The sequence below is a fragment of the Podarcis vaucheri genome, assembly GCF_965113315.1.
Source record: "Podarcis vaucheri genome assembly, chromosome: 6".
Classification (NCBI taxonomy): Eukaryota; Metazoa; Chordata; class Lepidosauria; order Squamata; family Lacertidae; genus Podarcis; species Podarcis vaucheri.
The window spans coordinates 23,982,514-24,010,120 of record NC_138764.1 but is presented as its reverse complement, the minus strand read 5'-3'; the positions used below and the strand labels follow the sequence as shown (position 1 = coordinate 24,010,120).

The following is a 27,607-nucleotide window of genomic DNA, read 5'->3' as shown; positions in this document are numbered from 1 at the left end:
CGGTGCTCATCTCGCTTTATTGGCCGAGGGAGCCGGCGTACAGCTTCCGGGTCATGTGGGCAGCATGACTAAGCCGCTTCTGGCAAACCAGAGCAGCGCATGGAAACACCGTTTACCTTCCTGCCGGAGTGGTACCTATTTATCTACTTGCACTTTGATGTGCTTTTGAACTGCTAGGTTGGCAGGAGCAGGGACCGAGCGACGGGAGCTCGCCCCGTCGCGGGTATTCGAACCGCCAACCTTCTGATCGGCAAGTCCTAGGCTCTGTGGTTTAACCCACAGCGCCACCCGCGTCCCTGCCTATGTCATTAGGCTGCATCAACTGAAAATGACCCCAAGAAGTTGAAGCAGCATCTGGGCACCTGACTGGGGACTGTAGCAGGTGGGGATGTGGCACTGGGATTGCTAGAAAGCAGGGCTTTTTTCAGTTCTGGCACCTTGCAGGTGGACACCATTGCCATTACAAGGGAGGCGTTCATGGTAGAAAGACAGCACTGCTAGAAGGGCAAGGGACTTTGCCCTAAAGTGCCTTGCAAACAATTCACAATGAGTTTTCAAAAAGTCTTTAGTAAAAGAAAAGGAACAGTGTGCCACATGACAATGATCTAATGTTCTTGTTTAGGTTCTCCTTCCATTCTTCATGACTGGCTTCTAGAATGCAGGTGGTTTGCTACTTAGTCTTCATTCTCTCTCTCTTTAGCTCCTGTAGCTCGTGCTCAAGCACAGCCATGCGCCTCTCGAGTGATTTTACTGCATAAAAAAAAACAAAGGCGTATGAAACCGCAGCCAACCTGATGGGCATTTGTAAACCACAATCCTATGCTTTAGGGCTGCTAACTTACCTGCGGCATGGATAGTGTGTAATAAATCTAAAAGGTCTCTGCTGCTAATGCCATCACTTGTCGCAGGCATGGGGTTGCTCTGGCTTCCAGGAGCAATGGGAGAGTTTGTGCTGTGATGCATGGTGACAGTTGATACATCTACAATGCAAAAACATGAAAATGGATGAAAATGCCGGTGCATGTGCTCCTCTTACAAGGGATGCCAAATTTGGCATTGCAGTTTGGAAATATGGTCATCCTGTGTTGCTTGCTTTATTTTAGAACTCTTTGCATGCCCCAAAACTGTGTCCGTGATTTGACTTTACTCTGAGCAATGAGCGTGCCATTAAAGCAGAGATGGCCCCTTTGTTGTAAGCTGGTACTGATGCCAGTGTGTGCCAGTCAAGCATTCTGGAACCCAATGCCACATACCAAGCAAATGGCATCTATAAATCAGTCATTAAGCACCCTTGGCGAGTGAAATAAAGTCAAGTAGCACAAAGGACGTCTTTGTTATGTTTTACATGGGTTGAAGCTCCTCATTTCCTCAATTGAAAGGGGCAGCCACTGCCACAGTTTCATTGTTAGGAGAAAAAACGGGGTGGTGGTGGCGGCATTTGTCTTTTGTTGCAGACACACATACTCAACATAGAAGACTCACACATAGACTGAGTAATGGTAAGGTAAAGGTAAAGGGACCCCTGACCATTAGGTCCAGTCATGACCGACTCTCTGGTTGCGGTGCTCATCTTGCTTTATTGGCCGAGGGAGCCGGCGTACAGCTTCCAGGTCATGTGGCCAGCATGACTAAGCCGCTTCTGGCAAACCAGAGCAGTGCATGGAAACGCCGTTTACCTTCCCACTGCAGCGGTACCTATTTATCTACTTGCACTTTGACGTGCTTTCGAACTGCTAGGTTGGCAGGAGCTGGGACAGAGCAACAGGAACTCACCCCGTCACGGGGATTCGAACCGCCGACCTTCCGATCGGCAAGCACAAGAGGCTCAGTGGTTTAGACCATAGCGCCACCCGCATCCCTGCAGTGTTGCTTTGGCAAAACAGAACGCAGCATGTGTGGCTATCACACAGGGTCCCCGGACATTTCACCGTCTATTGATCCCTGTGCCACCACTTTATTTCTCCCTACCACCACCCAGGCCCTACCTGGTACAATACTGAGTCCAGTCAGGGTTAAATTGGAACATATTAATTGTTTATTTATTGCAATTTAACAAGCGTGTGGTTTCATAAACGGTATTGGTCAATTACAGTCATGGGGTGCCTATCCAGTCCTATAACCTCCGCTATCTGCACTCACTCACTCACTAAACCACCTCTCAGATATTTACTTGTCTTCCTAGCCCCCAACTATTCCTGATCAGCTTATTTCACTCTATCCCAAACTCTATCCCAATTCACTCCCACTCCAACCAACCACCCAACTCCCAACGAACTCCTCCCTTTGCCCCTCCCAGAGCTGGTTTTATAGTCCCTCTGACTCCACCCCCAGGTCCTGATTGGGTAACCTGTTTAACTCTTTCACCTCCAGTACTCTCATATGTTAACGTCACAGCACGCATCTTCATTTAATTTCCCCAAAGGCAAAATATTCAAGTAAGAGCATACTAACCAACACAGCGCGGGGGCAATTGCCACTTGCCATCCTCGCACGATATGTTCTGTGGCCCTTGAAGCACAAAAAGCTTCTCACACAGGAAATTTATCTGTTCACCACTCTCGTAGGTTCTCGGCTCAGCTACATCAATGGCATTAGGAATCTGGGGTGGAGGCGGGCAGAGGTCTACAACAACAACAACAACAACAACGTATCAAACATATGCTATTATTATTATATTTATTTTATTGCTTTTTTCCTCCAAGGAGCTCCCAGTGGTGGGCATGGTTCTTCCCCACCTCATTTAATCGCCACAACAACTCTGTGAGGTAGGTTAGTATCCGACTCTCGAACTGCTATACCGCAATGTCTCTACTAAAGATTCAGAATAACACATTATTAAAATCGTTTTGTGTCATCGACATGAAGGGGTTCACATTTATAACTATAATTAGTTAATTGTACAGGCCACAATCCAAGAAATCATTCTATGAATTCCTATATGCACTGGAGAACATCTGACGCCTTTTCCCGCGAGTTCCCCATGTTGCCTCACCAATTCTCTCAAAGCTCAATGTACCATAAGGGCGTCTAATGCAGTGCAATGAACTCCTGATGGAATGCATTTCCTCATTTTATTTATTATGGAAATTGTATCGTGAATATCAGTTTAGGGTTACCTCACAACCAAATGAAACTCTTTTCGAAAGAATAAAATAAATAAAGCAACAGCAGGGCTGTTGCACCTAGAACACTGGTTCCAAACAGCCTAGACCTGTTCCAACTAGTGCGGACCAGTTCCAACCAGCTTGGACCTGTTCCAACCAGTCTGAACTGGTTCCAAGCGCCTCGACTTTTTTCAACTGGCTTCGATCGGTTCCAAATGGCATGGATTAGTTCCAACCAGCTCAGACATGTTTCAACTGGTATGAACCAGTTGGGCTGTTTCCAACTGGACATAGACCTGCTCCAACTGACTTGGACCTGCTCCAACCTGCCTGGGCTGGTTCAAACCCATTTGTAACTGTTCAAACCAGCCTAGACCAGTTCAAACCGGCCTAGAACAGTTCCAACCGGTCTGAACTGGTTCCAACTGGCCTGGACGGGTTCAAACCGGCCTAGACCGGTTCAAACTGGCATGGACTGGTTCAAAGCAGTCTGAACTGGTTCCAACCAGCTTGGACCAGTTCCAACCAGTCTGGGCCAGTTCCAACTGGCCTGGGCAAGTTGGAACTGGCCTGGAATTTTTCCAACTGGTTCGGGTGGGTTCCAACTGGCTTCGACCAAGTCCAAATGGCGTGGATTAGTTCCAACCAGCTTGGACCTGTTTCAACTGCTTTGAACTGGTTCCAACCGGCCTGGGCTGGTTCCAAGTGACATAGACTTGTTCCAACCGGCCTGGACCTGTTCTAACCAGCTTGGGACGGTTTCAAATGGCCACCACCTGCTCCAGCTGGCCTGGACCTGCTCCAACCTGCCTGGGCCAGTTCCAACCCACTTGGACCTGTTCAAACTGGCTTAGACCGGTACAAACTGGCCTAGACCAGTTCAAAACGGCTTGGACAGGTACAAACCGGCCTAGAACAGTTCAAACCAGCAGAGACCACTTCCAATGTGATCTGAACTAGTTCCAACCGGCTTGGACCAGTTGAAACCGGTCTGAACTGGTCCCAGCCGGTCTGAACCGGATCCAACCAGCCTAGACCAGTTCAAACCGGCCTAGACCAAACCGGCTTGGACAGGTTCTAACCAGTCTGAACTGCTCCCAACCAGCTTGGACCAGTTCAAACTGGCTTGAACCAGTTCCAACCGGTCTGAACTGATTGCAACCGGCTTGGACCGTTTCAATCAGGCCTGGACCAGTTCGAACCGGTCTGAACTGATTCCAAATGCTTGGACCGGTTTCAACCGGCTTGGACCAGTTCAAACAATCCTAGACCTGTTCCAACCGGCTTGGACCGGCACAAACTGAGCTAGACCGGTTCAAACCGGCCTAGACCAGTTCAAATCAGCTTGGACCGGTTCCAACCGGCTTGAACCAGTTCCAACCAATCTGAATCGGTTCCAACCGGCTTGAACCGGTTCCAACCAGACTAGGCCAGTTTGAACCAGCTTGGACAGGTCTGAATCGGTTCAAACCGGCTTGGATCTGAACTGGTCCCGACCAACTTCAACCGGTTCCAACTGGTCTAAACCGGTTCAAACTGGCTTGGACCAGTTCCAACTGGTCTGAACTGGTCCCGACCAACTTCAACCGGTTCCAACTGGTCTGAACCGGTTCAACTGGCTTGGACCGTTTCAAACCGGCTTGGACCGGTTCAAACAGGTCTGAATTGGTTCCAACCGGCTTGGACCGGTTCAAACCAGCTTGGACCGGTTCAAACTGGCTTGGAGCGGTTCAAACTGATCTGAACTGGTTTCAACTGGCTTGGACCGGGTCCATCCGGTCTGAACTGGATCCAACAGGCTTGGACCGGTTCAAACCAGACTAGAACAGTTCGAACCAGTTTGAACTGGTTAAAACTGGCTTTGACTGGTTCAAACCGGTCTGAACCGGTCCCAACCAACTTGAACCAGTTCAAACCAGTCTGAACCGGTTTCAACTAGCTTGGACCGGTTCAAACCAGTCTGAACCGGTTTCAACTAGCTTGGACCGGTTCCAACCAGCTTGGACCGGTTGAAACCGATCTGAACTGGTTCCAACCGGCTTGGACCGGTTCCATCCTGTCTGAACTGGATCCAACAGGCTTGGACCGGTTCAAACCAGACTAGACCAGTTTGAACCAGCTTGGACTGGTTAAAACTGGCTTGGACCGGTTCAAACTGGTCTGAACTGGTTCCAACTGGCTTGGACTGGTTCAAAGCGGTTCGATCCACTTCCATCTGGCTTGGACCGGTTCCAACCGGTAAGAACCGGTTCCAACCAGCTTGGACTGGTTCCAACCGGTCAGAACCGGTTCCAACAGGCTTGGACCGGTTCAAACCGGCTTGGACCAGTTCAAACCGATCTGACCTGGTTCCAACCGACTTTGGTCGGTTCCAACCCACTTGAACCGGTTTAAAACTGGTTCAAACCAGCTTGGACCAGTTCCAACCAATCTGAACTGGTCCCAACCAACTTGAACTGGTTCCAACCAGTCTGAACCGGTTTCAACTAGCTTGGACCGGTACAAACCGGCTTGGACCGGTTCAAACCGATCTGAACTGGTTCCAACCAGCTTGGACCGGTTCCATCCGGTCTGAACTGGTTCCAACCGGATTGGACTGGTTCAAACCAGCTTGGACTGGTTGAAACCGGTTTGAACTGGTTCCAACCGGCTTGGACCGGTTCCAACTGGTCAGAACTGGTTCCAACCGGCTTGGACCGGTTCAAACCAGACTAGACCAGTTCAAACCAGCTTGGACCGGATCAAACCGGCATGGACCGGTTCAAACCGGTCTGAACTGGTTCCAACTGGCTTGGACCGGTTCAAACCAGACTAGACAAGTTCGAACCAGCTTGGACAGGTTCCAACTGGCTTGGACCGGTTCAAACCGGCTTGGACTGGTTCCAACCGGTCTGAACTGCTTTCAACCGGTTGGGACCAGTTCCAACCAGTCTGAACTGGTTCCAACAGGCTTGGACCGGTTAAACAGGTCTAAACTGGTCCCAACCAGTTTGGACCAGTTCAAACCGGTCTGACCTGGCTCCAACAGGCTTGGACTGGTTCCAACCCACTTGAACCCGTTTAAACCAGTTTTGACTGGTTCAAACCGGTTTGGACCAGTTCCAACCGGTGTGAACTGATCCCAACCAGCTTGGACCGGTTCCTTCCAGTCTGAACTGGTTCCAACGGGCTTGGACAGGTTCAAACCAGACTAGACCAGTTTAAATAAGCTTGGACCAGTTCAAACCGGTCTGAACCTGTTCAAACTGGCTAGGACCATTTCCAACTGGTCTGAACTGGTCCCAACCAGCTTGAACTGGTTCCAACCGGTCTGAACCGGTTCCAATTGGCTTGGACTGGTTCAAATGGTCTGAACTGGTTCCAACCGGCTTGGACCAGTTCAAACCGATCTGAACTGGTTCCAACCGGCTTCCACCGGTTCAAACCGGTCTGAACTGGTTCCAACTGATCTGAACTGGTTCCAACTCACTTGGACCGGTTCCAACCCACTTCAACCGGTTCAAACCAGCCTAGACCACTTCAAACCAGCTTGGACCGGTTCAAACCAGCTTGGACCAGTTCCAACCAGTCTGCACCGGTTCCAACTGGCTTGGACCAGTTCAAACCGGCTTGGACCAGTTCAGACCAGTCTGAGCTGGTTCCAACCGGATTAGACTGGTTCAAACCAGCTTGGACCGGTTTAAACCGGCTTTGAACTGTTCAAATCGGCTTGGACCAGTTCCAACCAGTCTGAACTGGTTCCAACCGGTCTGAACTGGTTCCAACCGGTCTGAACTGGTTCCAACCGGAATGAACTGGTTCCAAGTGGCTTGAACTGTTCCCAACTGGCTTGGATCGGTTCAAACTGGCCTGAACTGATTCCAAACACCTTGGACCATTTCAGTCCGGCTTGGACCAGTTCCAACCGGTGTGAACTGGTTCCAACCGGCTTGGAGCGGTTTAAACCGGCTTGGATCAGTTCCAACCAGTCTGAATGAGTTCCAACCAGCTTGGACCGGTTCAAATGGGCTTGGACTGATTCAAACCGGTCTGAACTGGTTCCAACCAGCTTGGACCAGTTCCAACCAATCTGGGCCAGTTCAAACTGCTCTGGGCAATTTGGAACCAGCCTGGAATTTTTCCATCTGGTTTGGGCTGGTTTCTTTTTTTTGCAAATATTTTTTATTACATTTTCTATAAAAACTTCCATCTTTCCATTTTCCACATCACGTATTTTAGTTTGTTGAACCTCCCTCCACTCCTCTGACAGTCATCCATAATAATTCTCCTATTTACACATTTCTTAATATATAGTATCACCTTTAAGTAATTCCTTTATATCCTTATTTTCATTTTTGCGATATTCCTCACTTTTCACAAAGCCTCTTTAAAACACACTAGCGTTGTATTCTCCTCACATATAGTTTTCAAATACTCTCTAAATTTTCCCCAATCCTCCAAAAACTTATGGTCTCTTTGAAATCTAATTTTCCCCGTTAGTTTGTCTAATTCCGCATAATCAATTAGTTTATTTCTCCATTCGTCCAGAGTCGGTACTTGTTCTTGTTTCCACCTTTGAGCTATCAGCGTCCTCGCGGCAGTTATTGCATATTGGAAAAGTTTGAAATCCTTCCTTTTAATTTCCCTTCTGGTTATTCCTAGTAGAAAGGTCTCTGGTTTCTTAACAAAGCTATATTGTAGCATTTTCCTTACTTCATCATATATTTTTCCCCAGAAACCCTTCACTTTCTCGCATTCCCACCACATATGCATAAACGTGCCCTCTTTCTCTCTACACCTCCAGCATTTATTACAGATCTTATACATTTTGGCCAATTTAACCGGTGTTAAGTACCATCTATATACCATCTTCATGGCATTTTCTTTTAGTGTTATGCATGCTGTGAATTTCAGATTTTGATTCCATATCTTTTGCCACTCTTCCAGCTCTATACTGTACCCTAGATCTCTGGCCCAGTGGATCATTACCTCTTTCACCTCCTCATCCATCGTATGCCATTCTAGTAGGATTTTATACATTTTTGATATGATTTTACGATCATTATTAACAATTTCTGTTTGGAACTTCGAATCCTTTTCCTCATACCCTTTTTCTTTCACCTCCTTTTTAAACATATTACTTATCTGCCAATAGTGCAACCAATCCCGTACATGTTCTTTCACTTGTTCATATGGCTTAACTGTCCATTTGTCCCCTTCTTTGAATACCAGGTCTCCATATGTGACCCAGTTACTTTCCATATTGAGTTGCTTAATTCCCATCATCTCTAAAGGGGATAGCCAATGTGGTACCCCCCTTTCTAATATATTTTTATATCTGATCCATACTTCGATTAGCGATTTCCTGAATATATGATTTCCAAAAGATTGATGACCTTTTCTACCCTCCTGCCATAGATAAGCGTGCCACCCGAACCTATTGTCGAATCCCTCTAAGTCCAATAATTTCGTGTTTTTGAGCTTTATCCAATCTCTTACCCAGCAAAGACATGATGCCTCGTAATACAACTTCAAGTCTGGCAGGGCAAATCCTCCTCTCTCTTTTGCATCCGTTAGCAGTTTATATTTAATTCTCGGTTTTTTGCCCTGCCAGATATATCTTGAAATCGATCTCTGCCACTCCTTAAAAATTTTAACTCCTCTTAATATTGGGATCGTCTGAAATAAAAATAGTAATTTGGGTAGCACGTTCATCTTGATCATTGCTATTCTGCCCCAAAAGGATAGTTTTAACCTTCCCCATCCTTCCAGGTCCTTCTTAATTCCTTTCCATATCATAACATAATTATTCTGGTACAGATCAATATTTTTTGGTGTAATCCAAATTCCGAGATATTTAACCTTTTTAACAACTTCAATTCCCATTTGTTGTTGGAACTCTTCAATCATTGATTGCTCCATATTTTTAGTTAGAATTTTAGTTTTTTTCCTATTTAATGTGAAGCCTGCCACTTCCCCAAATTTACCAATTTCCTCTAACACTTCCTTTACGCTGGTCATCGGGTCTTCCACCGTAATTATCAAATCATCAGCGAAAGCTTTGGTTTTGTATTCATTTTGGCCTACCTTCACCCCTTTTATCCTTTCATTTTTCCTAATTGAATTAAGAAGGATTTCTAGGACCAATATGAACAGCAGGGGTGAGAGCGGGTTTCAACCAGCTTGGACTGCTTCCAGTTATCGTGAATTAATTCCAACCAGCTTGGACCTGTTCCAACCAGTATCAACTGGTTCCAACCAGTCTGGGCTAGTTCCAAGTGACATAGACCTGTTTCAACCAGCCTGGACCTGTTGTAACCTGCTTGGGCTGTTTTCAAATGACCTGCACCTGCTCCAACTGGCCTGAACCTGCTCCAACCTGCCCAACGGAGAGGGTTATCTCAGGAGGTTCAATCAGGAGGGAACAAAGATGGAAGAAGTTTGTCAGAAAGGGAGGAGGGAGGAGCTGATCCAATCCCTTCTCAGAGTCAACTCAGGGAAGGGCTGTTAGACAGGAAGCCATTATTCAAGAGGCTGGGTTCTATAGCCTCTCTCTGTAATACTGAGCCTGAAAATAAAAAAAGGATGGGAAGAAACTTTTCCTTGTCTTTATGCTTCCCTGGGCAGCCAGCTAGGAGCTGCTGATAGCATCTTGACACCTAACGTCTTCCTCATCTCATCCCTCTCCATCCTTTTTAACAAACAGCAGTGCTTCAGTCTAGAGGCTATTTGTCAGACAGCTCAAGCCTCACCAGGAGAGCCAATTCTGTCCCCAAATTAAGATATCAAAGAAGGAATAAAAATAATCTATGTTGTGATTTCAGTTGGTGGTGGTTTGTTTTTACAGCTGCTTTTGAGCCTCTGTTGTCGAGTTTTGTCTTGGCTTTACGAAAGAAGCATGACCAACCTACAAAGCGTGTTCTCCCTAACAGAGAGCACGTGTTGCGGTTGGGGTAACATGCCACCTTGCCATGACTAGGCAGATTTGTGAGAGACCCAAGCCCTTAACGGGTTAAGACTGGGTTGCTGGGGTAATTTTTTTGTTACCAAATTTGGAGGAGGGGTTAGAGTCTTTAAATACAGGGGCCAGACGTTGGACTTCCTCTTGGCCGTTTTGCATCGGATCACCCGCCCTCCCTCCCTTTTATAGGGTGGTTTTCATGGTTCGCTTGACCTTGCTATGCCTGTCATGGGGTCGTCCGCCTTGGTGCGGGGGCCTGGTAGGAATTTTGCCATCTGGCTGATTGGCTGGTGCCATTTGGTTTTCGCCTACTGCGTAGCAAATCGTCACAACTTGTAAGGTTGGCGGTTAGGCATTGGTTTAAATTGGTGCTTGGAGGGGTAAGTGCCTACCCCTCCAAATGATGTGAAGGGAATTCCGTTAAAGGAATCCAGGGGCTTGCCATACAATTTGTCCTTGTCCCCGGTGTCGGACCTGTGGCCGTGCAAGCCCCACCGGAACATGAGGGTGAGGAGTGCGAGACTGATGCCCGGCTTCAATTTCTCACTCAATACCTGTTTGCCACTCTGGCTTCCGTTGGTGTCCGGTATGCCAGCTCTGTCCCTGAGGGCATGGACAGATAGTCATAACCAATGCCTAAGCAACCACTCACATTTTTGTATTTGAATAAAGTTGTGGCCAAAATTATGCCAAAAACCTAAACAAAAAATTGACGTGTGAAGTGTGAATTTTTTGGGGGTGGCAACTGTGGGACTCAACACGCAAATGCATTTGCAAACTGTTATTTTTCAGTATTTCCCCTCGTGAGTACATCAGTCAGGAGTAGGGGCAGGAGAAGTGAACAGGTGAAAATGTCGCTCCCCTCAAAAGGAAACAAAATTCAATATGGAAATACCTCCTTTCTGAGGATGCAACATGCCCCAATGTATATTGTATTTGCATTTTGCCTTCGGGTTTTGACTACCAGCTATGTCAGTTACCTAAGTTAAGAAAACAATGGAAAAAAGAACATACCTTTGCATTCCGGTTTGGGTAACCATTCTCCCTCGATGCATTTAGCTTCACGAAGCCTGGAATCACAGATGTAGCTGAGGACATCATTGTTGTCATACTGACTTTTCAGAGGAACAGCTGATGCAAAAGTTGCATTCTTAGGCATCTTTGGACGTGCACATTTTGTTGAAAAATCTAATAATTCAAATATTGTTCAAGTGAGGTGGCTTAATAGCTAAGGCATACACATTTGTATAAATTAATAAGCCTGAAAATGTTACTGGATAAGTTCTCTCTCTCTGTCTCTCTCTCTATATATATATACAGAATTTATGGAAATTAATCTTTGTGGCAAAGAGATCAAAATTATTCTCAATTTTACAGACAGGAAACTGAGGCTAAGATGCAATGACTTGCTCAAGGCTACATAGAATATGCTTGGAGGAACATTATGTTGTTACTCTTCCGTAGTCACAAAAGTAAAATAATATCCCACAATAAGTGCACTCACATATCGGGCCACTTTGTTGTGAAGGTTATTTTTGCTTTAGTTGACCAACAAAAATTAATAATGTATGGGCTTCTTAGATATTGTATGGATTTATCTCAACCAAGACCAAGATGAGATGAATTTAGTAATTTGGGACATCCCTACAGAAGTATGAGTTTTGGACACTTCATAATAGTGCAACCCCATAGATACTAGGGTGACAATCACAGCTTAGTAAACTATGAGCTCTGCTTACCTGCACATCTAGGTAATTCCCAAAGTCCATGAAGACACCTGGCTAAGCTGGTCTGAACGATGACAAAGTTTTCTTCACATTCATATTCCACATCCTCACCATGAATATATTCTTCTCTGACTGTTCCAGCTGCATGTCCATTTGGAATACTGGGTGGTGGACCACATTTCTTTTCCTCTACTGCAAAAGGCATAAAGGAATGTGAAAGAAAATACTCCAGATTGTGTTTAGACCCCGATCAGAAGGCAGCTTTATTAACTGAAAAAGGATCTTAGTGTGGCAAATCCATTGTTCTCAGAAGTCAAGGACAGCTCTCTGTTCCTAACTCATATTCCAGGCACTAAGCGTTCACTGGCAGTGTCAGGTGAAAGGGTCAGTATATAAACTTTCAGGGTTCACCTTTTCATTGGAAATTAATTTGCCACATGCCATTGCAATTACTTAATGTGGTGTAAGAAACATTTGGCTGTTTTAAACACGGTTGATACGTTTATGTTAGTATTATTGAAGCTGGGGAAAGGAACTTGTACACAACATTTAAGATAATTTCAGAGCAGAGAAATCAGAAGAGAATATTTAAGATGTTCTCTTCCACTTTCTCGGACACAGGAATCATTGGACTACAGTGGTGCCTCGCAAGACGAAATTAATCCGTTCCGCGAGTCTCTTCGTCTTGCGGTGTTTTTGTTTTGCGAAGCATGGCTATTAGCGGCTTAGCGGCTATTAACGGCTTAGTGGCTTTAAGAAAAAGGAAACAAACTTGCAAGAACTCGCAAGACGTTTCATCTTGCGAAGCAAGCCCATAGGGAAATTCGTCTTGCGGAACGACTCAAAAAACGGAAAACTCTTTCGTCTTGCGCGCTTTTCGTCTTGCGAGGCATTCGTCTTGCGAGGTACCACTGTACATAGAATCATGGAAAATGATTACACACACAGAGTACACTGTGTACACACTTATTTTATATGGATTGCAACCATGGCTTACATGTACAAGAAGGTACTGGTGTCCATTTTCCATCAACACACTCTATTATCTTTGATCCAGTCATCACAAATTTGATGTTACACTCGTATTCCACTTGGTCACCATGCTGGTATTCTTCAAGAAGATCATCAACAATACTGCCATTCCTAATGTTGGCTGGTGCCTTACAGTGGTTGACTTGTTCTAGAAGTAAGCAAACATAATTCCTCACCTAATAAGGTTTGCACAACACTATTCACAGGTGACACGGGTGGCGCTGTGGTCTAAACCACTTATCAGAAAGGTCGCGGTTCGAATCCCCACGACGGAGTGAGCTCCCGTTGCTCTGTCCCAGCTCCTGCCAACCTAGCAGTTTGAAAGCATGCCAGTGCAAGTAGATAAATAGGTACCACTGAAGCGGGAAGGTAAATGGCGTTTCTGTGCATTCTGGCTTCCATCACAGTGTTGCACCAGAAGTAGTTTAGTCCTGCTGGCCACATGACCTGGAAAGCTGTATGTGGACAAACGGCGGCTCCCTCAGCATGAAAGTGAGATGAGCTCCGTAACCCCATAGTCGCCTTTGACTGGACTTACAGTGGTGCCTCACAAGACGAAATTAATTCGTTCCGCGAGTCTTTTCGTCTTGCAATGTTTTTCGTCTTGCAAAGCACGGTCCGTCGCAACTGCGCCTCTTCAAGCGGCTTTAAGAAAAAAGCGCAAGACGTTTTCGTCTTGCGAAGCAAGCCCATTGGGAAATTCGTCTAGCGAAGTAACGCAAAAAACGAAAAACCTTTTCGTCTAGCGAGTTTTTCGTCTTGCGAGGCATTCATCTTGCGGGGCACCACTGTAACCATCCAGGTGTCCTTTACCTTTACTACAGACAGGTATTTACACTAACAACAATAACAACAACAACAGATTTATTAGCCACTTGTTACCAAGATCTCCAGATAGGTAAAGGTAAAGAGACCCCTGACCATTAGGTCCAGTCATGGCCGATTCTGGGGTTGCGGCACTCATCTCACGTTATTGGCCGAGGGAGCCGGCGTACAGCTTCCGGGTCATGTGGCCAGCATGACTAAGCCACTTCTGGTGAACCAGAGCAGCGCACAGAAACACTGTTTACCTTCCTGCCAGAGTGGTACCTATTTATCTACTTGCACTTGGATGTGCTTTCGAACTGTTAGGTTGGCAGGAGCAGGGACCGAGCAATGGGAGCTCACCCCATTGCAGGGATTCAAACCGCCGACCTTCTGATTGGCAAGCCCTAGGCTCTGTGGTTTAACCCACAGCGCCACCTGCATCCCAAGATCTCCAGATGGCTTACATCTAAAATTGAATTACAGCCTAATGCCCAGTTTTCACAACTATTCCAGGCACTGCAGCAGCTCAGTTCCCTGAGTTTCAGCTAAGAGGGGTGAGACAGTTGGGAGGAACGGACCCAGCACCAAACTATGGGTTCTAATTTCATCATTTTCATGGGCCTACTAATACATTGGCATCAACTGGAGGGTCTCTTCTTCACATACCATAATAAATTATTGTTATTATTATTTATTTATCATAACTAATTTATACTTATACAGCTTAATTGGTAAGGTGGCTTCAAAGTAGTTTACAACTATAAAACCAATGATAAAATAGTACAAATTAAAATACACAAGAAAACAAATTTATCAAAACATGGAGGTAAACGGCCACAATGAAAACACTGTTGTCATCCGCCCTAGGCTGAGCATTTTGCCTCCTCTATGACTAACAAAGAACACAGGACAATGGAGCCTGCCTGACCAAATAAGGTAAGCATACTGATAAGAAAACAAAGCAAATTTGTGACGTACTGTATGCATCCTATGGAGGGAATGCAGGAGGGAGGCAGGCGGGAAAAGCCCCCAAGAGCCGCACACAAGCTCCGTGCGCTCTTGCGGGCTTTTCCACAGGAGGGAGAAGGGACTGACTGGCCACATCAGTCCCTTCTCCCACCTCCCAGAAAAGCCAGGAGAAGCCGCGATCTCTTTAAAGGCGTTGTGCGGCTTCTGCGGGCTTTTGCGAGAGGTGAGGGAATCCCCCCACCTCCCAGGAAAGCCAGGAAAGCCCTGCGCAGAGCGTCTCCCAGCAAGGAGAGGCTGCACGGGGCTAAAGGGGAAGCCAAAACAGCGAGCGGGATCCATCCCGCTCACTGCCTTGGCTTCTTCCATAGCTGCGCGCAACCCCTCCGGCAGGGAGAGGTTGTGTGCAGCCTGTACGCTGCTCTTTGGGGCTGGGGGGGGAAAATATTTTTTTTCTTGATTCCCCCCCCCTAAAAACTGGGTGCACCCTATGGTCCGGTGCGCCCTATGGTGCAAAAAATACGGTAACTTCCTTTAGTAGTCTGTGAAGAAATAAGTACCTTTACAGCGGGGAGGCAGCGGAGACCAGCCAAAGGGATAACACTGGGCAGAAGCAGGACCAACTATTGTGAATCCTTCATGACAGAAAAATTGCAAAACGTCGTTGGGTTGATACTGGTCTTTTCTCGGCTGAATATCCCCATGCTCCAACAGGAGACCTTCACATATTGCTGGGCGAAATGTCGAGGAAAAGAGATTAGTATAACTAAACACAGCTATTATTATTGTTAGCACCTTATTTTACAATGTTAGCTTGAAACTAATGTACTGGAGAGAGACTTGGAGCTGGTTATACATCTCTGGGCTGCTATTAAAATGTATGTACAGTGGTACCTCGGTTTTCGAATGTAATCCGTTCTGGACGACCGTTTGGCTTCCAAATGTTAGAAAACCAAGGTACAAAGGGTCTTGCAGAGGGGGTCTGCACTTTCAATGGAGAAAATTGAGGAGAGGGGACCCACAGCAGAAGCCGTTCGACTTCTGAGGCGCATTTGAAAATGGAAGCATTTACTTCTGGGTTTTCGGCATTCAAAAACCGAAACGTTCAGCTTCCGAGACACTCAGAAACCGAGGCACCACTGTATCGTGTCATTTGAAATGGAATGAGATGTTATATGAAAGAAAAGAAGGTGTCAACATCAAATTATTAGAATGGTTTTACTAGAGCAAATCCATCACTCTGTCTTGAGGACTGGCCATCCAGTTTTTGCTGAGGTCCTTTTCAGTTGGTGCTCAGGCAGTGCTGCCTATCCACTCTGCATATAAAATCTCTGTTCAAGAGGTTTGGTACAATTCATCAGCATTAATGTCAGCACATTTATTGATTTAACCAGATGTGGTCATGTTGTCTTTCCACACATACCCAACCTCCCCTTTTTAAACACTGCTGCCCAGGTTGGCTCCTACATTGTAATATAGTGTGGGAAGAGAAGGATTAAATTTAACCCCACTTCACCTCCCAATATAGGGATGCAAATCACAGCATTTACATTTAAACCCATAAGACTTCTAAGGAGAAAAGCTTTACCTGCCTCCCCATAAACTACAAATAACAAGGACATGCTGGCTAAGAAGACAGCAAATAGAGACAGGATAACAACCCTTGGAAACCCTATAGATTGGTGAGCTGGGAGGTTTCAGTGCTTGACTGCACCAGCTACAAGACTGCAAAGCCCCTTTTTCTCTGAACCCCGGGAGCTTCCTGGATTTTGACCATTGTTTCCTAGATCCTTAAAAATCATCCTTCTGCCACTTGTGTTGCAACTATTCTTGTATTAATTTAAAAGGCCTTTAGCAACTTGGGCCCAGGATAGCTTAAGAACTGCCTGATTCATTCTATGTTTGCCCAATCACAGAGGTCTTCTATAGATTCACTGGCTGTGGTCTACCATGGCTCAGATTCCACCACAGGAACAGTGTGTGCAGTTTTGTGGGCACACTTTTATGGAACTCCCAGTTGAGGTCAGAGAGGGTTGACCTAAATGTTGGATGGGGTGGACCTCTACTGAAGACTTGACCTACTGAAGACTTTTACAGTGGTACCTCAGGTTACATATGCTTCAGTTTACAGACTCCGCTAACCCAGAAATAGTGCTTCAAGCTAAGAACTTTGCTTCAGGATGAGAACAGAAATTGTGCTCTGGCAGCGCAGCAGCAGCAGGAGCTAAAGTGGTGCTTCAGGTTAAGAACAGTTTCAGGTTAAGAACGGGCACCACTTTAGCTAATGGGGCCTCCTGCTGCCGCCGCGCCGCCAGAGCACGATTTCTGTTCTCATCCTGAAGCAAAGTTCTTAACCTGAAGCACTATTTCTGGGTTAGCGGAGTCTGTAACCTGAAGCGTATGTAACCTGAAGCGTATGTAACCCGAGGTGCCACTGTATATACCGTAAATTGTACTCTGGAGCTGGGCCCAAGACAAAGGGCAACCGACTACACTTTTCTACACTTCCTTCTCTGGGCTAGTGGTAGCAGCAACAAACATGTCAAGAGGGGTAGAGCGATTCTAAAGCAGGCATAGGCAAACTCGGCCCTCCAGATGTTTTGGACTACAATTCCCATCATGCCTGATCACTGGTCCTCTTAGCTAGGGTTCATGGGAGTTGTAGGCCAAAAAAAATCTAGAGGACCGAGTTTTCCTATGCCTGTTCTAAAGAGCTGCAAATTCTCCCAAGTCCAGCTCAATCCACCACAAGTGTGGTGCATACCCAGAGTGCTAGTGGTTGTTTTACCCTGTGGAGAGGATATAGAAGGGGTGGCTGCTGCAAATGCCTCCTTTCCTCTGCCACACATGGGATTTGTAAACACGCACAGTTTAAGCTTTAAGAAGTCAAAGAAAACCATGTAACCTGCTGTTTACAGCAGAACAGTTCCTCGGGTTCTATATTCTCAGATAAGATACCGCGAATAACACTCACTTTTCGTGTCACAACGTGGAGCAGGTGACCAGCCATTTTTTGTGCACGTGGCTGTTCCTCCTGGATTTGGAGTATCATCGCCCTCATCACAAGAAAATGAAATTTCTTCACCCTCTCTGAAGGTCTGCTGATTTAGGAAAATGAATCTACCATGTGCAAAGGGTATTGAAGGGTCACATTGCTCTAGAGGCAAAAAGAGTAGTTAAGACAGCTTTGTCAGTGATGGGGCCCTGTCTCTGGAATGCTTTCCCCAAGGAAGCTTATCTGGTGCCCACATGGATAACTTTTCTAGGCTACTACAGTATGGTGCCTTTCTGAGGTTTACACAAAAAGGGGTGGATGAAGAAGGACGGATAGTAACAAAAATACAGGATGGGTAGTTTTACCACTCCATCCTAGTGAAAAATTTGATTACATTTTTTAAATGTATTCCAAATTCAAAGAATTTCAAAGGTGGGGCTCCCCATGTCCTGGATTAAAGGAGATAATGTATTTTGTTTGTTTTCTGCTTTCTTGCTTGTTGATTTCCAGTTTCCTAATTCTGATTAGCTATCCTCATCTTCTTGGTCAATCAATCGCCGGTATGTGACTCCCAATCTTGTTTTAACAGGTCTGTAAGTCTGATTAGCATGCAGGGGGCTTTTATTTCAATATTTTCTTTTGTTATTTTAAAAGACAGTCCTCCCTCGGTAGCCCCTCCTTCTGCTGAAAGTTCTGGGCTTCCATCCAAAGTTAAGATTAACAGCACCATTTTCTCTTTGATCTGTTTTTAATGAAATGAAATAATTACAGGGCAAGGGTTCACAATTCCTACACAATAGTTGGTTCTTAGTTCTCCCATTTTCCTAGCATTTACAGTTTTTTCTATTAGAATTTTTTAAGAAAACAACAACAAACCAATGGTTTTGGTGTTGTAAGTAGCAACAGAACCCTGACCAATCAGATTTTTCCTGGAGGAAGAATGGTTGCAGTGGCAGAGCCCCCTGTAACCTGTTATGCATGCACACTATTTCTAGCATGCACACAAAGCCAGAAATGCTACAAGTCAGCCAGTTGCTGGTTGCTAATGAAAAACTCAGAAAACATACATTATTGACCAGTAATTTCATTAATCTCACGTCATACCAGCTTTTAAAATACTTGTACCTGGTGCAACCCCATCTCATGTGGAGGTATGCACCAACCGTGCCACACCCTCTCCAAAATATATGAGAAAGATTAAGTTTTATCAGGGATAACTTCCTTGGTGTCAATTACTATCTATAGATGCAATATTTTCAGTAACAGCTCTCTAGCAATGATGGATGTTGTTTTACATGGTGTCTTTAATCACAGAGCACAATAAAAGATCACTGGAAACACAATAAAAGATCGAAGTTGTGTCTGTAGTATCTGACTGTGCTTTATATATTCTTTTTTTTATAAAATTTTTATTGGTTTTACAAAAGTTTTTATAACAAACAAACATAAATAAAACAGACAAACAAACAAATATAATTTCATAATGTCCTTTCATAAACTTCTTTCCTCGGACTTCCCCATACCTCCCCTTTCTGCATCCTCATGTCCGAATTTTATAGCAACTTATAAATGTTTTCTCCCATCCTAATTCATCATAGTCCTTTCTTAATCTAATCTTATATTACTGCAACCCTTTCTCTCTACAAAATCTCGACATTCTAAACTTCATCAAGTTTATAATAGTCCTTAAGATAAATCTTAAATTTCTTCCAGTCTTCTTCCGCAGTCTCCTTTCCCTGGTCACGAATTCTGCTCGTCATCTCCGCCAATGTCATATAGTCAATCACTTTCATCTGCCATTCCTCCAAGGTGGGTAAATCTTGTGTCTTCCAATACTTTGCGATCAGTATTCTTGCTGCTGTTGTTGCATACATAAAAAAAAGTTCTATCCTTTTTTGGCACCAATTGGCCGACAATGCCCAAGAGAAAGGCCTCTGGTTTCTTAAGGAAGGTATATTTAAATACCTTTTTCATTTCATTATATATCATCTCCCAGAAAACCTTAATCTTCGGGCATGTCCACCAAAGATGATAAAAAGTACCTTCAGTTTCCTTACATTTCCAACATTTGTTATCAGGCAAATGGTAAATTTTTGCTAGCTTAACTGGGGTCATGTACCACCTATAGACCATTTTCATCACATTTTCCTTTAAAGCACTACATGCCGTAAATTTAATACCGGTGTTCCACAACCTTTCCCAGTCAGCAGACATAATATTATGACCAATGTCCTGTGCCCACTTAATCATAACTGATTTAACTGTTTCGTCTTGTGTATTCCATTTCAACAGCAAGTTATACATTCTTGACAAGTTCTTAGTATTGGGTTCTAGCAATTCTGTCTCAAGTTTTGATTTTTCCACCTGGAAGCCAATTTTCCTGTCTTGTTTAAAAACCTCCATTATTTGATAATAGTGGAGCTATTCTTACCAGTCTCACAAGGCCTCCGCAGTTAATTTTTCTATTAGATTTCTATTTCTGAGCCAAGAGGAGAATGCAATAAACATCTACTTACTGAGGCATTTCGGTTCTGGATTCCATCCAAATTTGGTGCATGTAATTCTAGGCCATTCTTCTTTATTTGGGGTCAGGAAACCAGGATGGCAACTGTAGGAAATCACTTGTCCAATGCTGCTTGGAAAATAGTTGTTTTTAGAGTGTTCATACTTGCTAGCTAGGAATCCATTCTCTATTTGGACATAGGCACAGTTCTTTGCTTTGGAAAAGATAAAATAAAAATGTAAGCCCCAAAAAACCAAACCAGAATGTTCAACTCACTGCAAAGGGCAAAGGCTCAGATTCAGTCCCTGTGCCCATGTTGAAAGCACATCCAGACAAACACAAAGAGTCAGCGGCGTAGCGTGGGTTGTCAGCACCCGGGGCAAGGCAAGTAATTTGTGCCCCCTAACCCGGGGCAAGGCAAGTAATTTGCGCCCCCTAACCCCTAACCTGCCGCCGTTGCCAGCTTCTTCTTGCTGCTGCCTGGTTTGGTTCTCTCCCGCGCTCAGCGCTGCGCTGGGCGGCCGCTGCACTGTCCCTCCCCCAGATAGTCCCTCGCTCTCTTTCCGCACCGCACGCCTGGCACCCACCCCCTCCACAGTGGGTGGCGACCCAGCGGCTCGGATCGGATTCGCACAGCCAGCACTGCAGTGAGAGAGAGTGAGTGAACCAGGTAGGGGCAGAGAGCTGCGAGTGCGAGCGCCCCCCCAGATGTTGCGCCTGGTGCGGCCGGCCCCCCTGCACCCCCCACGCTACGCCACTGCAAAGAGTTGCTAAGCGTTCAACTACAGTATCTTGAAAAGCTGCTCTGTGGTTTCTCTGGCCTTCAGGAGGAGCTTTTCAGGGATATGGGGGCAGCAGTTGCTGCGAGAACAAAAGAGAGGGATGGGCAGGAGAAAACTGTGAGGCGACACCTAGTTTTTACTCAAGCAATTCTGCAGTACTTTGAGTCTCAGTCAAGATCTGTAGAGGTCCGCTTACCTTCACAACGAGGGACCTCATTGCTCCATCCACCTGCACGACAATCACGGAAGTCTGTAGGACTGAGCATCTGAAACCTGCAAGTTTTTTTTAAAAAAAATGAAACCGAAACATTTTAAAACCAAATAATTGCATGACAGGAGCAGCTTTGGAATATCGTTGAAACACACTGAGACTCAAACAAATACTTCTAGAATAGCAGGGTTATTTTCTAGGGTTTTTTTCTTCTAGAGATGGCATGAGTGTTCACCACAGGTGAGCTCAGACTCAAACTGAATGGATTCAGGAGAGCTGGTCACTAAAGCGAGGTGAGTATTCAAATCCTCAGTTCCCCCACACTGGCTGAATGTTGAAAACTAAGTATCAGGGAGAGGAAGCCCCAACTGCTTCCAATATACAAACACACTCCTTCCTTGCTCACCTTGTTCTTAAGGCTAGGAGTTTTTGCAGAAAGAAAGCAAATAGGGTAGAAGAGATTTCTCTCTCTCCTCGTCCCTTTGGTCATTATAACCAGATTAGCACCACAATATGGCTAGGCCCTGGGGATTGCAGGAGCCCTTGAACAAATCTTCCTCCCCAGTATCCATCACAGGCAGGATTACCAAGCCTTAAGAGGAGGGAAGGTGGACAAGCAGGTCAGAATGTGTCTGAGCACTGGGAGCTGGCAGGAGTTTGCTTAGCATTGGTTTTAGGGCAACATAAATGGCAGAGGGGACACCTTATGATCCCTCATAACATACAGTGGTACCTCGGGTTAAGTACTTAATTCATTCCAGAGGTCCATTCTAAAGCTGAAACTGTTAACCCGAGGTACTATTTCTGGGTTAGTGGAGTCTGTAACCTGAAGCGTATGTAACCTGAAGCGTATGTAACCCAAGGTATCACTGTATCTTGTTTGACCCCTGATTGGGGGAGTGGGAGCAAACTCAATTGAGTTTTCCCATTGCTTGTTGTTTCCCAGTTTTACTATTTATCTGTTACTGCATGACAGAAGCTCAGTTGGGTCCTTCTGAATACAGTGGTACCTCGGGTTAAGTACTTAATTCATTCTAGAAGTCTATTCTAAACCTGAAACTGTTCTTAACCTAAAGCACCACTTTAGTTAATGGGGCCTCCTGCTGCCGCTGCGCCTCCGGAGCACGATTTCTGTTCTCATCCTGAAGCAAAGTTCTTAACCTGAGGTACTATTTCTGGGTTAGTGGAGTCTGTAACCTGAAGCATATGTAACCTGAAGCATATGTAACCCGAGGTACCACTGTGTGCACTTGGGTACTTGCATTATATACATTATATGCATTATATATATGCACATATAGTCAAAAAATAAAAGTAAAGGACCCCTGGACGGTTAAGTCCAGTCAAAGGTGACTATGGGGTTGCGGCGCTCATCTCGCTTTCAGGCTGAGAGAGCTGGCGTTTGTCCACAGACAATTATCTGGGTCATGTGGCCACAATAACTAAACTGCTTCTGGCACAATGGGACACTGTGATGGAAACCAGGAAACACTGTTTACCTTCCTGCCACAGTGGTACCTATTTATCTACTTGCACTGTTGTGCTTTCAAACTGCTAGGTTGGCAGGAGCTGGAACAGAGCAACAGGAGCTCACCCCATCATGGGGATTCGAACTGCTGACTTTCTGATCAGCAAGCCCAAGAGGCTCAGTGGTTTCGACCACAATGCCACCTACATCCCTTTATATATGCATATATATATATATATATATATATATATGACTAAATATCTGAAGATAAGAGGGGTGGGGGATATTTACCCTTCATTGCACCAACAGAGGGGATATTTACCCTTCATTGCACCGATACACGACACGAGCACCAAAGACAAATTCGTCTCCATTAACAAGTTCTAAAGAGCCAAATTTGATGTGTCCAGGATGTCCACAAGGCCTTTCTGGAAATTAAGTGTAAAGCAAGATAACACATATGGCTATAACAATGTGCTTGAAAATGATGCAATGTTGTGAGAAATGTATGAAGGCTGCTAAGAAGAGCAACCTCGAATCTTCTCTTCCTTTCTTTCCAGTAACATGAAGTAAAGGAAGACATGTGACATTATCATGCTCAGACTTTCCCCATCCCTGCTCTGATTCACTGGGTGCCTCTTATAGACAGATTTGTGGGGAAAGTCTTAACATGATGCTGTCATATCAAATGCCTTCTTTTATAAAGCTTAATGAGGGAGATGATGTTGGCTGTAGTGATAGCTGTAGTGATGGTGAGATGCTTAGAGCATCTCCCAGCCCCTTTCCAGCCCCACTGCTGCATAACATCCCTGAATAATAATAATAATAATAATAATAATAATAATAATAATAATAATAATAATAATTTATTATTTATACCCTGCCCATCTGGCTGAGTTTCCCAGCCACTCTGGGTAGCTCCCAATCAAGTATTAAAAACAATACAGCGTTAAATATTAAAAACTTCCCTAAACAGGGCTGCCTTCAGATGTCTTTTAAAAATAGGATAGCTGCTTATTTCCTTCACATCTGAAGGGAGGGTGTTCCACAGGGTGGGTGCCACTACCAAGAAGGCCCTCTGTCTGGTTCCCTGTAACCTCACTTCTCGCAATGAGGGAACCGCCAGAAGGCCCTTGGTGCTGGACCTCAGTGTCCGGGCAGAACGATGGGGGTGGAGACGCTCCTTCAGGTATACAGGACCGAGGCCGTTTAGGGCTTTAAAGGTCAGCACCAACACTTTGAATTGTGCTCGGAAATGTACTGGGAGTCAATGCAGATCTCTCAAGACCGGTGTTCTGTGGTCCCGGCGGCCACTCCCAGTCACCAGTCTAGCTGCCACATTCTGGATTAATTGCAGTTTCCGGGTCACCTTCAAAGGTAGCCCCACATGGAGCACATTGCAGTAGTCCAAGCGGGAGATAACTAGAGCATGCACCACTCTGGCAAGACATTCTGCGGGCAGGTAGGGTCTCCGCCTGCATACCAGATGGAGCTGATAGACAGCCGCCCTGGACACAGAATTAACCTGCGCCTCCCTGGACAGCTGTGAGTCCAAAATGACTGTGCACCTGATCCTTCAGGGACACAGTTATCCTATTCAGGACCAGGGAAGTGTCTCTTACCTGGTAATTTATGTCCCCAGCTCTCTTTTTAAGTCAAAGCAACTCCGGAAACAAGGGGGGAAATGGGGAGAGCCACTTAATGGTTAAGTCACGGGATCCTGGACAAGTGTGTATCCTTTGCAAGTTTTGCAGAGCTCTCCAGCCCTCTGCTTATCCACAAGACTAGGGCACATTCTTCTCCTTACCAACTCTGGTGGTCTTAGACCTCCAATCATATGAAACCCAAAGCAAACAGAGAAAGGGTTAGTGGCTACAAAGTGAAATGCAACCTTGTATTGCCTTGTTGTTGCTGTTTTTTTAATAAAATGGGCCATCCCAAGGCTTATCACAAGGAGAGGGGGAAAAAACTGTTCAAATATTTCAATAGCTTGTGAATTTTATAAAGTTATGTTTATACTTACTTCTGCATTGCACATGTGGTGTGGATTGTACCCATTTTCCGTTGTTACACCGCAATTTTATGCGCCCAAATTTTATATACCCAGGCTGGCAATTGTAAATTACTTCATCCCCGTGTGAATAGGACTTTTTGTCTGATATGTCTGCAAGTTCTTCATGGTCTCTTATTGGTGGTGGTCGGCAGTCTTCAATTAAAATAGCATCAGTAAAATCAACAATGAGTGGCACCCTTTGACCTGTAAATTTTAAAGAATTTGAAGGAAGTGAAAAAGAACTGAGTTGGAATTATGCAATAAAAATGTTGGCTTCATAACTTCATAATCTCCACTCATTGCACCACAACTCAGATACTTAAGCAGAAAGCAGGTCTCTAGCTGTTTTTGGACTACAACTCCCAACATCCTTAGCTAGTGGTGCCAATCAGGGGTGATGGGAATTGTAGTTCAAAAACAGCTCAAGACCCAACTTTCGGAAACCCTGCCATAATGGAGGGGGGGATGCAGTTTCAGTCAGATTCCTACCTAGAGATGTAAAATTTCTGGAAATTTTGAAGCCATGCGGAAAACCCCCCCTTTTTTTCTGGGAAAAATGGAAATTTTGGAAAAATTGAAAAAAAGTTCAGTGTGGAGTAGTTTTACAAATTGCGTGAAACACAGTGTAGATCAGGGGTGGGCAACCTAAGGCCCATGGGCCACAAACGGCCCACAGGGGTCATTTAACCGGCCCCCGAACCACCCCCGAACCGAGCCGCACGCTTGGTGAGTACCCACACACTGCGCTAAAGCAGCGCAGTGTAGCACAGAGACTTGCTTCCATGGCACTGAAAATCACACCTGCTCATGTGCAGATGCCGAAAATCACGTCTGCGCAGATGCAGATGTCGGAAATCGTGGGCAGGCGCGCTCACATATGCCTGCAATCTGGCCCACAGAGGGGGCTCCACAGCAGTGAACTTTGCTGACCCTTGGTGTAGATAAAAGTACAGTGGTACCTCAGGTTAAGTACTTAATTCGTTCCGGAGGTCTGTTCTTAACCTGAAACTGTTCTTAACCTGAAGCAGCACTTTAGCTAATGGGGCCTCCTGCTGCTGCCGCGCCGCCGGAGCACGATTTCTGTTCTCATCCTGAAGCATAGTTCTTAATCTGAAGCACTATTTCTGGGTTAGCGGAGTCTGTAACCTGAAGCGTATGTAACCCAAGGTACCACTGTATTATGCTTGCAATAAAACATGTAACCACCCCCTTTCCCTCAAAAGCAACAAAAAAAGGAAGAAACCATCAACATAAAAAATAATCAGATTTGCCCCTTAGCACCAACAGCAAAGAAAATTACAGTAAGTTCCACTTCAATATTTAAGCTCCATAGAAGGTCTACCCTTTGAGTAGCGCTTTAAAAGGAGAGAGAAGACACAACATATACATGTGGTTTATTCTATCTCATTTTCTGAACTACTGCTATCGTTTTCTATTTCTTCTTGCTCTTTGTAATTTTTCTCATGGATATCCAAAAAACAGCTTTGGAAAAAAACAGGGGGAAACCTGTTTCCCCCCAATTTTTCTGTCCCCGCCCTCCAGGCCTTTCCATATCTGCTTGAGGATAGCCAGGGCAAAGCATAATGCAATTTTTTTTGCATGCCAGGCCCAGAAGTAACCAACATCCAGTTACTGAATAGTATGTTGCACTAAGGCTCAAACTCTGTTTGAAAGGAAAAGGAGTGTGTGTGTGTGTGTGTGTGTGTGTGTGTGTTTAATTGAATTTGTTATTATATATTATAAACCGCATGATGGTAAGAGAGCTTTCTAAGCAGTTTACAAAAATATACAACATAATATTAAAATGATTGATAAAACACAGTTAAAAGCAGGCATTTAAGAGTATTCAATAGATCAGCCTTTCTCAGCCTGTGGGTCCCCAGATGTTGTTGAACTACAACTCCCATCACACCTAGGTAGCAAGGCCAGAGCTCAGGGATGATGGGAGTTGTAGTCCAACAACATCTGGGGACCCCCCAGGTTGAGAACCGCTGCAATTGATGATTAAAGTCAGCAGTGGTTAAAAGGAAGTAAATTGCATGCAGCTTCTATGTGTTCAGATGGGCTGGCCCTAACGAAAATGTTTTGAGCAGTTGCCAGGAAGAGTAGTGAGAGCAGCTGCCTGGTGTCAATCGGCAAGGAGCTCCAAAGTGTGGGTGCTGGAAGGTCTGGGGGAAAATGGAAAAATTGGGGGGAGGGAACAGGTTTTTTCGGTTTTTTTCCAAAGCCTTTTTTTCCACCAGCAAAAAATTGAAGAAAAAAAAATAGTGTGTGGAATATTCAAACTATATCAAAATATTTTTTTTCAATTTTTCTGGGGGAAAACGGCTTCAGAAAAAACCGGGGGGAAACCTGTCCCTTCCCCCATTTTTTCCAGTTTTTTTTCCAGGCCTTCCTTCCCATCTCTATTCCTACCTGAAGTTTTAGTTCTACCATTCTGGTGAAACTAATTTGTTTTTTTAAGTGTTGGTTCCACACTTATGCCACAATCCTATGCACATTTTCCCAGGACAAAGTCCCGCTGGGGCTTTCTGAGTGGATATGTATAGGATTGTGTTATAGGTTAGTAGTATTTTAGTTGATAAAGACTTAGGTTAGTAAAGGATTTAAGTTGTTAGGGACTCAAGTTAATAACCTCTATTTTTCTCACACTGATTTCATTGGGCCCCAAGTACAATCGAGTTAGATCCAACCCATAAGGAATCTGGCAACACCCAACTTCCCTGGTAAAAAAATTTGTCAGCCGCCTACACAACTTACCATTTGGAGAAGGACAAGATGTCAGAAGAAGAAATGGAATAAGAAAGACCAGCCAGCTCTTCATATTATTTCAGGAAGCTTGCAATGCTCAGTACCACAAAATCTTCACTTTCATCTGTCAACATATTCCAATGATCTGCAAATATCTTTTTCCTCTCTTTGGAACCTCCAATTATTTTCTTTAGCCCTTTGCCATGTTTTTAAAAGGCTTTTTGTGTTTGATAGACGAGTCTGAAAACAGCAAGAATTGGGGGAATGT

At 44.9% G+C, this 27,607-nt stretch overlaps 1 protein-coding gene across 1 annotated transcript; it reads right to left on the bottom strand.

Moving 5' to 3' along the window:
* Window positions 1-56: 56 nt before the first annotated feature.
* LOC309533840 (complement factor H-related protein 5-like) lies at window positions 57-27,607 on the bottom strand. The gene is made up of 13 exons (XM_082225477.1): window positions 27,349-27,607; window positions 24,559-24,792; window positions 22,858-22,963; window positions 21,053-21,129; window positions 20,088-20,288; window positions 17,551-17,733; window positions 15,137-15,307; window positions 12,769-12,951; window positions 11,784-11,963; window positions 11,059-11,232; window positions 2,452-2,622; window positions 843-980; window positions 57-750 (listed from the first exon to the last, which is right to left on the bottom strand). The coding sequence occupies exons 1-13, from the start codon at window positions 27,410-27,412 to the stop codon at window positions 671-673; spliced, it is 1,962 nt and encodes a 653-aa protein (XP_082081603.1). The 5' UTR covers window positions 27,413-27,607; the 3' UTR covers window positions 57-670.

Coding starts and splice junctions, on each gene's coding strand:
- LOC309533840 (XM_082225477.1), bottom strand. CDS start 27,412: ATGAAGAGCTGGCTGGTCTTTCTTATTCCATTTCTTCTTCTGACATCT. Junction 21,130..22,857: donor GTGTATCGGTGCAATGAAGG/GTAAATATCCCC, acceptor AAAAACTTGCAG/GTTTCAGATGCTCAGTCCTA. Junction 11,964..12,768: donor ACCAGTACCTTCTTGTACAT/GTAAGCCATGGT, acceptor TGCCTTTTGCAG/TAGAGGAAAAGAAATGTGGT.